This window comes from Melozone crissalis, unplaced genomic scaffold (genome assembly GCF_028551555.1).
Source record: "Melozone crissalis strain CALT ecotype California unplaced genomic scaffold, PUWL_Pcris_2 ptg000023l_1, whole genome shotgun sequence".
Taxonomy (NCBI): domain Eukaryota; kingdom Metazoa; phylum Chordata; class Aves; order Passeriformes; family Passerellidae; genus Melozone; species Melozone crissalis.
The window spans coordinates 22,298,900-22,313,433 of NW_026535801.1; the positions used below are offsets into that span (position 1 = coordinate 22,298,900).

At 36.6% G+C, this 14,534-nt stretch overlaps 1 protein-coding gene across 1 annotated transcript in view; it reads left to right on the forward strand.

Moving 5' to 3' along the window:
• Nucleotides 1-14,534, forward strand: part of LRP2 (LDL receptor related protein 2) — a 110,656-nt gene that overhangs the window by 54,082 nt on the left and 42,040 nt on the right. The window contains exons 29-41 of the mRNA XM_054278254.1: nt 446-674; nt 1,764-1,941; nt 3,912-4,040; nt 4,998-5,164; nt 6,788-6,931; nt 7,896-8,005; nt 8,906-9,083; nt 9,400-9,613; nt 10,061-10,300; nt 10,434-10,622; nt 11,604-12,524; nt 13,076-13,241; nt 13,713-13,871. Coding sequence (XP_054134229.1) covers nt 446-674; nt 1,764-1,941; nt 3,912-4,040; nt 4,998-5,164; nt 6,788-6,931; nt 7,896-8,005; nt 8,906-9,083; nt 9,400-9,613; nt 10,061-10,300; nt 10,434-10,622; nt 11,604-12,524; nt 13,076-13,241; nt 13,713-13,871 — 3,024 coding nt within the window. The remainder of the gene's footprint in view (nt 1-445; nt 675-1,763; nt 1,942-3,911; nt 4,041-4,997; nt 5,165-6,787; nt 6,932-7,895; nt 8,006-8,905; nt 9,084-9,399; nt 9,614-10,060; nt 10,301-10,433; nt 10,623-11,603; nt 12,525-13,075; nt 13,242-13,712; nt 13,872-14,534) is intronic.

The window sequence follows — 14,534 nt, forward strand, 5'->3', positions numbered from 1 at the left end:
TGTTCATGTACAAAATTTTACTCTTTTTTTGAGGTTTTCATTGCCTTGAACTCTGTTTGCTGCCAGTTTCAATGCTGTTAACATTATCAATGCATACCTGTTAGAGTGTAAGCCTGTATTAAATTATTATGTAGCAGTCAGAGGATGAGATTATAATAAACATTAAAAACCAGTGACACCAGTAGCTTCTATATTGACAAAACCAGTAGCTGCTATTATTGACAAATAGAAACAACAGTAGAAGCATTAAAAGAATTTTTATAACAGAAATTACTGTAATATCTTCTGTAAGCATGTTGCTAAAGTAAATTATTTGAGTATCATTATGTAGGACTGTTCATAGAAAGATTGCTTCTACTTTTTGGCTAATGACTCTTTATGGAATGTTTCTCAGTAGGCTGGTAGTTTTTTTCCCAGATTGCTAACCATGAGTTACTTTTTTCAGTGCTCATGTAATGTTCTGGACAGACTGGGGCCAAAACCCCCGAATTGAAAAAGCCAGCATGGATGGCAAAATGCGCACAGTGATTGTTAATAATAAAATCTACTGGCCCAATGGACTGTCCATTGATTATCCAAATAAACTTCTCTATTTTGCTGATGCTTATCTTGACTATATCGATTTCTGTGATTACAATGGAAACAACAGACGACAGGTGGTTGCAAGTGATCTGGTAAGACATTAATAAGGAGCCGATGTTTTCCTGTGTCCCTGCTGATAGTACTGAAAAATATATTAGCTTGTCATAGACTTGGCTGTATTTTTCTTCAAAATTATTGAGTGAAGCAGATGTGAAGTATTTTATCTGCTTCCTGCTGCGGGAAAAAGAGAAACTGCTATCCTATTCAGTCTCTCAGGAGACCTTCAACAGAGTCTGGAGCTGCCTGTAGACTTGGTGCTTTATAGCATTCTCATCTGTTCTGTCAGCATGTATGAAATCTGAAGGTGACATCTGACACTGCTGTAGCTAGGTGGTACATTTTGTGTAGGCAAATATAGTAGAGAAAGCCTGGAGAAACGTTTCCTGGTATTTTGTGAGGTTATTGCTACTATTCTTGACAGGAGTGAAGGGTTTTGTGCTGTGACTTGTGTGCAGCAGCTCCATCAAGACAATCTCTCTTACAGTGTGTCTCCCAGTGAAGTGCTGCTGGCAGCTTGCAGCACTGTCCTTGTACCAACACAATAGTGCAGATGTTCAGCTGGCACACAGAAAGTGGTATCAATAACCATGTGAATGTTTTCAATAATTGACTCCTGGGGCTTTTACTTTTGGCTGGAGAGACAATTAGTGTGATATAGGAGCCAAGGCAATCTTTCCACTCGTGGTTATCTGAAATCTAGATAAACCACCTTCTTTGATCCTCTGGTAAATTTTAGGGGAGCTTATCAAGAATGCAGGTTCTTGACAAGTCCATAATTCTCACTAGACATTTCCTCTTGTGCTTTTGAAAATCTACAGTTGGCTCTTTATCTGTGGGTTCTGCCCAAAGTAGTTAGACTGCTTTGCTAATTCCTCATTCTCTTTATCTCACAGGGTCTATATAGCATTCCATTAAAAAAAAAATATTTTCCTCATTATAAATGTGTTATTTTTAGACTATAGATGACATTTCATTTTTTTTCTGAAAAAATACATTTTGAGACAGAGTTGCTTCATTATTTATTTATTTAAAAATTATGCTCACCTCTGTTATTACTTCATTGCAAGCTTTACATCTGCAAATCTCCAGAAGTAAATTGGTAATCAACCTTGCCTTTTTAGATACTGCAGCATCCACATGGTCTAACTGTCTTTGAAGATTTTGTGTACTGGAGTGACCGCTATACTAATCGAGTAATTCGGGCCAATAAATGGCATGGAGGAAACCAGACAGTTATGATTTATAACATTCACCAGCCTTTGGGTCTTGTGGCAGTCCATCCTGTAAAGCAGCCTGATGGTAAGTTCATCAAAACAACTTTGGTAATTGCAGAAATAAGCATGCAGTGATGTCATGCATTGGAACACCAAGAATCAGTCTTTTCAGCAAATGGGTTGGGTTAAAAAAAGCAAATAATTCATACTATTGACTTGCTACTGTTCAATCTGGTGTTAGGGAAAACAGCCACCTAGGCAGCATTTCAGGATGATGACTAGCCAAGAGGAATAATAAGGAGGTAGTGTGTGCCATTTTCTTGCACTTTGTTCTGAATGTTTTTACAAGACAATTGAGGCATTTTCGGAAAGCATTTTAATTTAAAAAATTTCTCTCTGTGGCATACTAGATTCAGTTTCTCGTGCAGTAATAATTATTTTTGAAAAGATTACTGTCATCAACTTTCTCTGAAAGTACTTCTACATTATTTTAGTCAATGAAACAATAATGATAAATAATCCCCTTCATTGCATTAAATATTCTCTCTGAGATCTTGTGCGGGTGATCTCTTGCAGCTTACAGACTAAAAAACCCTAAATTATTTCTGTTAGGTAGTGATCTTTTATATCAAACTTTTTTGTTATTTCATAGCATGACTTGAAGAGTGTTGAGCATGTTGATATGAATATTATCTTTCAGCTTTAGTTATATTTCTTGTGTATGGAGTGTCTCCAGCTAATAAATATTACTTTTTTTTTCTTTTTTTCCTCAAAATACACCCCCGTGCCAGGGAAGGTGGAGACTTCCCTGAGTATCTGAGCAAGGCACTAGTACTTTCAGTGCTGGATTTGCTTTGGAACAAAGCCTTCCTCAGACATGTTCAGAACTAAAGCTGCCTATTCTCACTGTCAGTTGTTCAGTTAGGAGGGCATAGCCTTAATTTATTCATCATAATTATGGTTTGAGAGGTTTTATTTTACAACCTAAGGTTTAAAAAAATTTCTATCCCTGGAGAATTTTTTCTTCTTTTTCTTCATTGTATTTCGTACATTTTATAATTTTTCATTCTGAATTATTCTATTGTACTTTATGTGGCCAGGCAAAAAGGGAGAGAATAGAGTATTGCAGAATAGCATAACATACTGATGTTGACGAATGAAGGAATAATTACATGCTGATTGAAATTCCAGATGCAGTAATAAAACTGTCATCCACTCTCCTATTTTGTAAACCATTGGATCTTACACCAACCACAGTTTAGATTTTTTTATACTGGTGACACGAACAATTTTCTTACAGTTTGAGTTCTGAGTTTATGCCATTATTTTATTGTCATGTTAATTTGTTTTCAGTTCTTGTTAGTTTTTATATTAGTAACAATTTTGTGAATTCCTGGAACTCCCAAGCTTTTTAGAATAAGGTCTGCTGCCATTGCTAAGGATGTACTCAAAATCTGATTTTTGTTTTCTTATGAAGGTTACTCATTCTGAAAAATCTTGTTCAGCAGCAAGTTTGCGGAAGTGGTTTAGATTGAATTTTAGTGTATAGTAATAATATCAGTCAGGAGAGATCTTCAGTGTCTTTTTTTTACATTTTACAACTTTTCATTCACAGTTTCAAAGTAAGCTGAGAAATTTGGCGTTGAATTCCCACTATCTTTGAGTAAGACATTGCAACTATTTTCTCTTTAGTTTCTTCAAGAAGTTTCAGCAAATAATTTAAACCTCCCATCTAGAAGGGTTACAGTCAAGGACTGCAAATCCCACAGGTTTCCTCATGCAGTTAAGAAAAGTTTGAAATAGAGTTTGAACATTTTTTTGTGATGCATAAAAATTGCAAAGATTACTATGATAATGTACTGGTTTTCCATGGAAAATTGTATCCTGTCACAAGTAAATTGTATTCCTTGTTGTTCTCAGAAATAATTTCATTATTTTAATTTTAAAGAAATAGCAAAACTTTCTTAGTTCTGGGTTAATGTCAGTAGCAAGGAGAATATTCTCTCTAGTTGCTTATATTGTTATAGCTGCTAATAGTTCCTTTCTTATTTTCAGGTATTAATTCCTGTGCATCATCCCCATGTAGCCATCTGTGCTTACTTTCTTCATCTGGACCACTTTTTTTTTCCTGTGCTTGCCCTTCAGGGTGGATCCTTTCTCCTGATAACAGGAACTGCATGAGAGGTAGGGCAGTATTAATGAGATTTTGAGAGGTGCAGTGATGCTGTGTTTTGTGGTTTTTCATGCCAGAATTTTTACAGCAAAATTTATATAAAAGTGTTAAGCAGCCAGTAAAGAAAATCAAAACCAAACCAACCAACCAAGTATTTGATCTATTATAAAAGATTCAATGGGTTACTTCTACAGCAGCCCAGTTCCCTGTTAGATGGTAGCTTGTGCCTATGGGTAGAGGCTAGGATTTGTTCTCCAAAGACCAAAGCACAAGGAAAAAGGGAGGGAATCTGTGTTCAGGAGATTCTCTTCCCCTAGTCCCTAGCAGATGAGAAATGCAGTTGCTGACTCTCACTCTGCAGCTCTCTGATGCACTTTCTCAGATCACCTCATGCATTGCCCTTGTTAATAGGATTTAAGCATAAGGGTACAAGTTTACCTAAAAGTAAATATACCAATAGGGAGTATGTCTGTTCCCTTAGGGATAAAACCAGAAAAGAGTACTGTAGTTATATTTTGTAATAATGATCAGCAGTTGCCCTGTGATGTTGTTCCATGCTTGTGGGTCCTGCTTAATATGCATTAGAACCTATTACAGGCAGGTCCTGCAGAATCCTCAAAGCTTTGGCTGGTTCCCCTTCTCAGAGATTTGAAAAAGCAGCTTAGAGCAGCTGCACAAATATCCTTTTTTTGTCTGGAATTGAGTGATCCTGCCTTATTTACTTCCTTCTGCTCAGAATTTGTATTGTGATTGCACAGTGCTGAAACTTGAAATGTTACAGCAGTTTAAATAACTGATAACCTTGTTCCTAGTGAGGGAACAAACCTCTATGTAAGGGGTTCCAAAACATCACTGGTAATATTGAACCATTGTCAGCAGCAGGGAACTTTTGGGTGGGAGGGGGAAAGCATATCATAATGCCTTTTTCTTGACCAGAAGCAACTCTGAATTACTCTTTGTTTTCACAGTTGAACACCCTTTCCTTATTGCTGTAAGAGATAATATCATTTACGGAATTTCTCTGAACCCTGAGGAGAAGACAAATGATGCTATGGTTCCAATAGCAGGAGTTCAAAATGGTGTTGATGTTGACTTTGATGACTCTGAACAGATGATTTATTGGGTTGAAAATCCAGTAAGTTAGTATTTGTGTTCAAAATGTGCACTAAATTAAAACCTTTTTACCTTTTTTATTTTTGAAAAGTGTTTTGGACTGAAATATGTTAACATTTGTTTTTGTTGGTGGTGGTGTTGGTTTTTTTTTTTAATATTTTGTTTGGTTGGTTGTTTTCCTAGGACAATTAAAGAAGCTTTGTCTCTTTTGTAAAGTAGTTCTTATTTTTGTCAGCAGAAACATCTGATTAATGTTTTTTCCTGGCTCAGAGACATGAACAGGAAATATTGGAGAGCATTGACAGATCCACACTCAGCCCTGCTGTGCTGTAGTTTGCTCTCTCTGCTCCCTTGACTTAGGAGCCAACTCTGCAAACACAACAGAGCACTTCTCCATGGGAGCAGTGCATTGGACACAGTGACACTTAGCATTAGGATGAATGTATGTGCATTGAGTCTGAGCACTTAATGAACTGATGTCATAGAGAAGAATCTTTTTCATTAAGTTGAAAATGGTTGCAGACTCAAAACAATAATTTCTAGGTAGCACATGTGAGGCTTATAGATTTAAAAATGAATTTGAACTAATTTTTAGTAGTTATTTATAATTGTTTGACTAATTGCTTTTATTGCTGGTCACGAACTAAGAAACTAGATGTGTTCTATAAGGCTAACTTGTTACAAAAAACAAAAGAGGAAAAATTGCATAATCTTTGTGAATGGACACTTCAAAAGGAAAAAATCTCTGGTAGTCTGTCTGAAGACAATATGCCTTCACTCTTGGAAACTTAAAAACAATTCTTTTTGTCAAGAAAAGCAATAATTAGGTCTTGGAGAAATATGATGGTAGATAAGGAGATTTCTGTAATTATGTTTTAACAGAAACAGTTCACACAAACTTGTTACGTTTCATCCAGACAAGATTTTTGGGTTTTTTTCCCAACTTGCTTTCTTTACATTTTGCAGCTCTGAAGTAAATACAATTTTAAAAATAACTAATTTTAAACTGTATTCTGTGCCACTAATAAAGAAATTAAAAATTGTTTAATTATTTGTTCTTTTAAAGTTAGAATGTTTAGTTCAATGAAGTAGTTAAATAGACCTATTTAAGCAAATCTTTGCCCGAGAAACTACTTAAGTACTTGGGAATCTGTTTCATCTTCCCCGCAGTCTGAAAAAATATTTTTGACAGATGTCAGCCAGCAGACACAGCTGACATACACAATAGTGTGGGAGGTCAAGGGCAAGTTAAATCCTGGGAAGTGGAATGGCAGGTGCCTTTGCAGGGCCAGTGTTTGGTGTTGGGTCTGCTTTGGGTGGGTCTGGACAAGGCCTGCCAAAGGTTTGCCTCTGGTCTGTGCCCCCCAGCTGCATCCCTGACCTGCAGGCCTCAGGCTTCGGCTGCTCCCAAACAGAGCTGACACACCTGTGTCAGTCACGGATCACCCTCTGCAAAAAAGATATTTCTGTAGTTCCTGTGCTCCATTTTATGTTCCTGGTTCTGCCCTATCTCTGGCTTCTTCTGCCTAGAACTGTGCTAGCATTAGAAAAGATTGCAGTATAAAAGAAGTGCTAGTATAGTTGGAATAAAAGAGTGTTTTCTGCTCTTGACATTTTTTAAACTTTTCTTGTTTTTCTTTCCAAGGGTGAAATTCACAGAGTGAGGTCAGATGGAGCCAACAGGACAGTGTTTGCTCCAGCAGCTGTTATTGGTGCTCCTACTGGTCTGGCACTAGACTGGATATCTGCAAACCTGTATTACACTAATCCAGGGACACAGTCAATTGAGGTAATTATTTAAGAGGGACAACTGGAAAATAAGAGCCTAGATTTTTCACTGCTACGTATACAGGTTTAATTTAGTAGTATTTATTTCGTGAAAAACTTAAATTAGATTTACTTTAAAGTGTAATCTGTCAGTAGAAAAATATAAACTTGAACAGAAACTTAAATTTAAAGATAGTCAAAAAGATTGAGAGCAATATATTCTGGACACTTTATTTGTGCATAGATCTACCCTGCAAACTTTATTTGTGTATAAATTTCTTTTTTTGTTTTCTCCCTACAATGCCTTCAGCTTCTAGTATTTAACACACAGATGTGTTTAACACTGTGATGACTAGAGTTAATATTGTTATTATCCTTACTTCAAATCAATGATCCCAAAGCAATGCCTCTGATAGTAAAGGAATGCTGCCATTGGATGCAGTAAGATCCATTCCCAAATGCTTTGATAATGTATCATGTAGCTTTCTAGAGACAAGCAGTCTCATGGTATATGAAGGATAAAATTGTCATTCAGAGTAGGGAAATGGAGGATAAGTAATATATTATATAGTAATGACTGTGAATAAACCCAGTCATTAGTGTTCTTGTTCCAAAATATAAATGCCTACTATTAAATTAAAAGGCAGCTAATTTTAGCAAGTGAAACGGGATACTTCCTAAATCAGAATTTCATCAAACCATTCAGGCCTTGAAGATAATATGGAAACTGAAAGATAAATTGTTTTTATGCTTAGTAGTCTTCCTTGTTATCATAGGGAGGTTCTTAGCTGCAAGCAGCTCTTTCTAGGGATGCATGTTAGAGAAAGGTGGTGGTTAGAGTACAGAACAATGTGCTTTTTCTTCATGGTATTCAAGAAAGTCTTCTGCAATTTCAATTCGGTGTTGATTTAGGCTTCATTCCTGTAATTTGAAAATGCACTGTAAGTTCTATATTGCATGGTCTGATAAGGTCAATGTTTGCATAGGTCCTGAAGCTGCATGGTGACATAATGTACAGGAAAACACTGATTACCAATGATGGCACCTCTCTGGGAGCTGGCACACCAATTGGTTTGGCAGTTGATCCAGCAAGAGGGTAAATTTCCAAAACTGCTATTGTATTTGCTCATGAATATATTCTCCGTATTTTCTTGTTTTTTTAGGATTTTCATCCTGGAATTGACACAGTTTTGTTTGTTTCATTAATGTGCAGAATTTATTTACTCTTTTTAAGCTGTAAAAAATAAGTTAAATTCCTAAATTATCACATAGATGTTCGTCCTCCTTAATTTACAATATACTTGTATAGTGCAATTTTTTTAATGTAAAAAAAAAATCAGAATATTATGATTATGAAAAAATCCCTGAAAAATGGGAACCCAGAATAAAGAGTACTCCAAAGTCTTTCTGTAAAATATCTTGTGATGTCTGACTTGAGCCTAGAAAGATGTATTACATGGGAAAAATGTCACACGTTAAAAAGTATAGCACTAAATGTAATTTTGCTGCTTGTTCCCAAAAAGAACAATTTGCCTTTTTTTTTTTGTTTCATCTAGATTTTTTTTGATTCTGTTGTTTTAATTGAAAATTGAAACCAAACTCACTCTGAAATGTTGCAGCCATCTGTGAAACAGAATTATTACTATTATTATAAGGAGGTGTCCTTTTATGTTCTAGTCTTAATACTCTACTGCATTTACCTGCTGATGGTATCATGGGACAAAATAGGCGAGGTTAAGGATTTCTAAAAGTTATTTAAGAGGCATTCCTCTCTTTCAAGAGAAGCAGGTGTTTTTCTTTGTCAAGAGAACAAGCATTCTTCTCTTTCTCAAATAAGCTCTTTTTAACTGTGGTTTGACTCAGCATGAGCTCTGTTCAGCATGTGCTGAAGTGTTTGACTGACGGAGGAATCGGTTTTAAGCGTATGCTCAGGCAACTCTGACCCATTGATTTCTCTTGCCAGTTTTGCTAACAGATCTGCTAATGTCTCTTACAGGAAGCTGTACTGGACAGACCAGGGAACTGACAGTGGAGTCCCAGCAAAGATTGCCGGTGCAAACATGGATGGCTCAGGCTTACAAACCCTCTTCACTGGCAACCTGGACCATGTAGAATTTCTTACCATTGACATTAAGGAACAAAAGTTGTACTGGGCTGTCACAAGCACAGGGATGGTAGGAGATATATTTTTAAAAATTATTTCTTTACTTGTCTCTGCATCTATAGTTCACATGAGTGATTTAGTTACTTCAGTTTTCTTTTATAAATAGGAGTTGCAGGACCAAGCAAAATCTGGATAGTTGTTATTAAATACCATCAAAAGTATAAGATCAGAAATCATATACTGCTTGCCTTTTCTTCCTACCTTGTACCTAAATATTTAATGCACAAAAGAGATTTTAGTGTCATGAGTTGCATTTTTGTTTTATATTGTAACACTGTACTGTTGCTACAGGAAATATAATCCTAATCTTTAAAATGATTTCTTAGATTGAGAGAGGCAATTTGGATGGTACAAATCGTGTGACTCTGGTGGTTCATCTTTCTCATCCCTGGGGAGTTGCTGTGTACGGGACCTTTCTGTACTACACTGATCGAGATTATGAAGTGATTGAACGAGTTGACAAGGCCACCGGTGCGAACAAAGTTGTACTGAGAGATAATGTCCCAAGACTGAAGAGCCTACGAGTGTATTACAGAGACAGTGAGTATTTGTAGAGAGATGTTTCAGGATATTCAACTTGCAAAAACTCAGACTTTCCTTAGAGACGGAATGGTTGCTCTTTCAAAAGATATGCTTTGATGTGGTTTACAGGAAAAGTGTCAGCAGCATTTTGCCTAATTTTGGTAAAGAGATGCTCCACCATGTAGTTAAGGCATCTCCTGGCTCGTGTAGTTTTACTAAAGTCATGTTGACAAAGAAATTTTGTTACTTTAGCTTCAAATTTGTTTTATCTGGCTGTTGGCCCCATTGATCTTAGATGACAAGAGAGCATTGCTATCACATCTATGCTAAAATGTATTCTGATTAGGATTTTTATTTTTGTCAGCTGATTGTTAATACCATACAACTATATGCATCTATGTATATCTATGGGTGTATGTGATAATACAGTTGAGATTTTTGTTTTGCCATGTATGTCTTTTGCAGATTCTGCCGGTTCCACAAATGGCTGCAGTAATAATATTGGAGTGTGCCAGCAGCTTTGCCTGCCTGTACCTGGTGGATTATTCACCTGTGCCTGTGCTACTGGCTTTCAGCTAAATCCTGATAACAGAACCTGTTCCCCATACAGTTCATTTGTAGTTGTTTCTATGCTCTCTGCAATTAAAGGATTTAGTTTAGAGACATCAGATCACTCTGAAGCCATGGTACCACTGGCAGGAAGAGGTATGTGAATATTATAATAGGAAAAAATCTTGTCATGCCTGGTATTTTGGCATTTCTTTCTAGCACAGCACATACTTTAAAGAATTTCGTTTCTATAAAAAATGATTAATTAATACTTTTCAAAATATTTCAGGACGAAATGCACTTCATGTGGATGTTCACATGCCTTCTGGTTTCATTTTCTGGTGTGACTTCAGTAGCACAGTTTCTTCTCAGAATGCAATACGTAAAATTAAACCTGATGGTTCTTATTTTAGAAATGTTGTTACAAATGGAATAGGACGAAATGGGATCCGTGGCATTGCAATTGACTGGGTAGCAGGTAAGCACAGCTGAATGTAGGAGAATGTTATTCTTTACAAATTATAAAATTTTTAGGCTAACAAGCAGATTCTAATGCAACAATTTTGAATGGAAGTACTATGGTTCTAGCTTGTGGTTTAATGGACTGATTTGAAAATAAGAGGAAGTAATGAATGGCTCTTACATTTATTTATGTATATCTGTACAGGTGAAAGTTTATCAGAGAAGATGTATGGAGCTTTTTCTCTCCTGATGCTTTAATATTTGTCTTAGGCCTTTGTTCTTGTCTGTACGTTTGTACGTAGCTATGAACTACCATTGTGCAGAGAAGAATGCATAAAACCTGTATTATGACATTGTAAATAAGAAAGGACTTTTTATCTACCCTCAGATTGCTGTGTACACATATTATAGATTATAATGAGAAGTAAAAAACACAGAAGAAATATTTATCTTTGATCTGTAATTTCCACATGTGCACTTCCTGTTCCTATTTAAACATATTAGAGATTAATTAAAATATTCACTCTTCAGAAAGTATTAATCAACAATTACCATTAATACTTTAGTTTTGTGTATATATATATATATATATATGTACTGTATATATGTTTTGCAAAAGTTCTTCAGTTGATTGATAGGCTTGTTGGGATGAGTTTTAGGATAATCATCTGCTGTAAACACTTAATTTAGTTCCTGCATACAGTCTTGTGCCATAACATGGACTTTATGGTTGTGTGTTTTGAAAGGCAACTGTACTACTGATACCCATGGCCATTTATGAGAATTTAGAAATTAATTAACTGTCAGTTTGGCTGTCTTCTTTCTAATTCATCTGATGGTAGGCAAATACCTTATGCTTCCAAGTACTAACATATTTATGATGGCCATTCATTTTGTGGTTCGGTGTCTTAGCAACTTGTGTTTCTCAGGTATTGATGCTAATATTAACTTTCACTTTTGCTTGTCTGATTTGTTTTGTTGTGGTTTTTTTATACAGGAAATCTTTATTTTACAAATGCCTTCCTGACAGGGACCTTTATAGAAGTTTTGCGTTTAAACACAACTTATCGCCGTGTGCTTCTGAAAACTACCATAGACATGCCAAGGCACATAGTAGTTGACCCAAAAAACAGATATCTCTTCTGGGCTGATTATGGGCAAAATCCAAAGATTGAACGTGCGTTTCTTGACTGCACCAACAGAACGGTTCTTGTGTCCGAGGGCATTGTCACACCTCGTGGGTTGGCCATAGATCACAGCAATGGCTATGTTTACTGGGTGGACGATTCCTTAGATATGATTGCGAGAATTCAGCCTGATGGTGGTGATGTTGAAATTGTGCGTTATGGCAGTCGCTATCCAACTCCATATGGTATCACTATCTTCGGCAATTCCATGATCTGGGTGGATCGAAACCTGAAGAAAATCTTCCAAGCCAGCAAGCAGCCAGGCAATACTGATCAGCCAACAGTAATAAGAGATAACATTAATTGGCTAAGGGATGTTACAATTTACAACAGTAATTTCCAGTCACGTTCTCCCCTTGATGTCAACAACAATCCTTGTTTGGACAGCAATGGAGGTTGTTCTCACCTCTGCTTTGCTCTCCCTGACATTCAGACACCGAAATGTGGTTGTGCCTTTGGAACGCTAGGCAGTGATGGCAAGAGATGTTCCATTTCAACAGATGATTACCTGATTTTTGCTCTTGAAAATGGCCTCAGAAGTATCCACCTAGATCCTGAAAACCACAGTCCTCCCTTCCGTGCAGTCAATGTGTTAAGAACTGCTGTGGCCCTGGATTTTGACAGCATAAACAACCGAATATATTTTACACAAAGTTATCCTTCAGGAACAGGAAGAATCAGTTATGTTAGTATTTACTCAGGAATTAGCTCTCCAACTGTAGTTGCATCTGGTAAGTGCACTGAAATACATTACAAATTAATCAGATATTAAAAAAAAAATGACCTGCAGCACCTACCACTAGCCTAGGTATTTTTATGCTAAAGGTCAAGGTCGACCACTTAGTTGGGATATCTAATAAAATGCTCTTTTTGCTTTCTCATTTTTTCCTTTTCTGAGATTCTTATTTTATCTTGATCCCAGTGATATGGAAATATAAAACTGGATAGATATTATTCTGTATATAAAATGGTACATAATAAATTAAAATTATACGTAATAAATTAATATAATGGAGTAAGGGAGGATTCCTGCTACATGAAGAATAGCAACCAGAACTTAAATCTGTGTGAGGGAAATGTCTTTGTAATACTGTTGTATACCCAGGTCTGCCTGATTCCCAAGTATTACTACTCCAGTTTTTTAAAGTGACAAATTTGCACTGGTGCCAATGGCATTTCAAAGAAGTCTTCAGTGTAGCTAAATTATAATAGGTGAAGAGTGCTGAAGTATCTCAGGAAACCATGCTGAGCTTGTATGTGGTTTTGCTTGCATGTGCCTAAGACGTGGGGACTCCAGATGGCATAGCCTTTGACTGGATCAACAACAGAGTTTACTACAGTGACTACCTCAATCAGACCATCAGCTCGATGGCTGTGGATGGATCAAACCGCACCGTAATCGCCCGCGTGCCACGTCCCAGAGCCATTGTGTTAGATCCCTGCAGAGGGTACGTGTTGCACTTTGTTTTGACTTCAGGTGAAATGACAATTTAGACCTTGACAAAGACTGCCAGAGACTTCCTATAACCCTATCCCTTTTTCTGTTGTATTCTTTGAATGCTTCAGAAGAATTCTTGTTTCAGTATCAACATTTCCTGAGAGGATGGGACATTACTGTATGATACTGTGCTTTTAATTTCGTTACCAGTTATACTGTGTTATAATTAAGAAAGATAAAAAAGAGATTAACTTTAGTGAATTCACATAGGAGCTGGAAAAAATTTTCTGAGGTTCACTGCAGTGGACCCCAGTGATCCCTCTAGAAGACTCCCTTGTCAATGTGAGCCGAAATAGAGGAAGAAGATCTTTTCTTGTAGTTTTGCAATGTACACTTCAGTAAGGGACATGATGGTGGAAATACCGCCAAAAGCAGAGTTTGTGAGTTTTGTTTTATGAAAATATAATTATGTTATTGACAGGTATATGTACTGGACTGACTGGAGTTCAAATGCAAAGATTGAACGAGCTACACTTGGAGGAAACTTCAGAACACCCATTGTGAGCACAAACTTGGTATGGCCAAATGGACTTACCCTGGACTATGAAGAACAGCAGCTGTACTGGGCTGATGCAAATCTGTATGTATTGAAAACACACTTGTTGGTTTACATTTAGTTCATATTTTAATAGCTCTATTTATTTTTCCATTTCTTAGCTGATTTTCAGCATTTCAGTTGAATTTGGTACTGGACATTATAGAATGTTAGGAGTTACTTAATAGCAATGCAATGCCAAGTTTTAATATTGCTGTGAAACTACTGTGCAATAAGAAGTTATATTATGTCACAGTGTAGTTCTCTGCTTTATGCACTTACACCTGCTGTCTGTTTGTCTTACATGCAATTCAGGACTTTCATAAGTGTCTTCTCCAGCAAATGCAATCACAGTACACATTTTACAATATTCATTGCTCATAGTTAATGCCTATCACCTGTGGAATCGGGCCTGATATTCTTGCTGTTGCCTACCAGGCAGAGCTCTACCTTGAATTTATGCCACAGAATTTCTTCCGTCAGCAGGAAAGTTTTAAAAAATGGTTTTGTTTTCTAAGCATTCAAATTTACCCATGGTCTTGGAGAAACCACTGCAACTATCAGACCTTTCCCCTCTGACTCCTAGCATAGAAGTTATTTTTCAGATTTTTTGTTGTATCAGAAGAGTGTTCTCTGTAGTGTAATATAAATCCCATGGCCTGTGTCTCTATGGAATCTTCTGGGAAGAAGGTGGCTATTGGATTTATC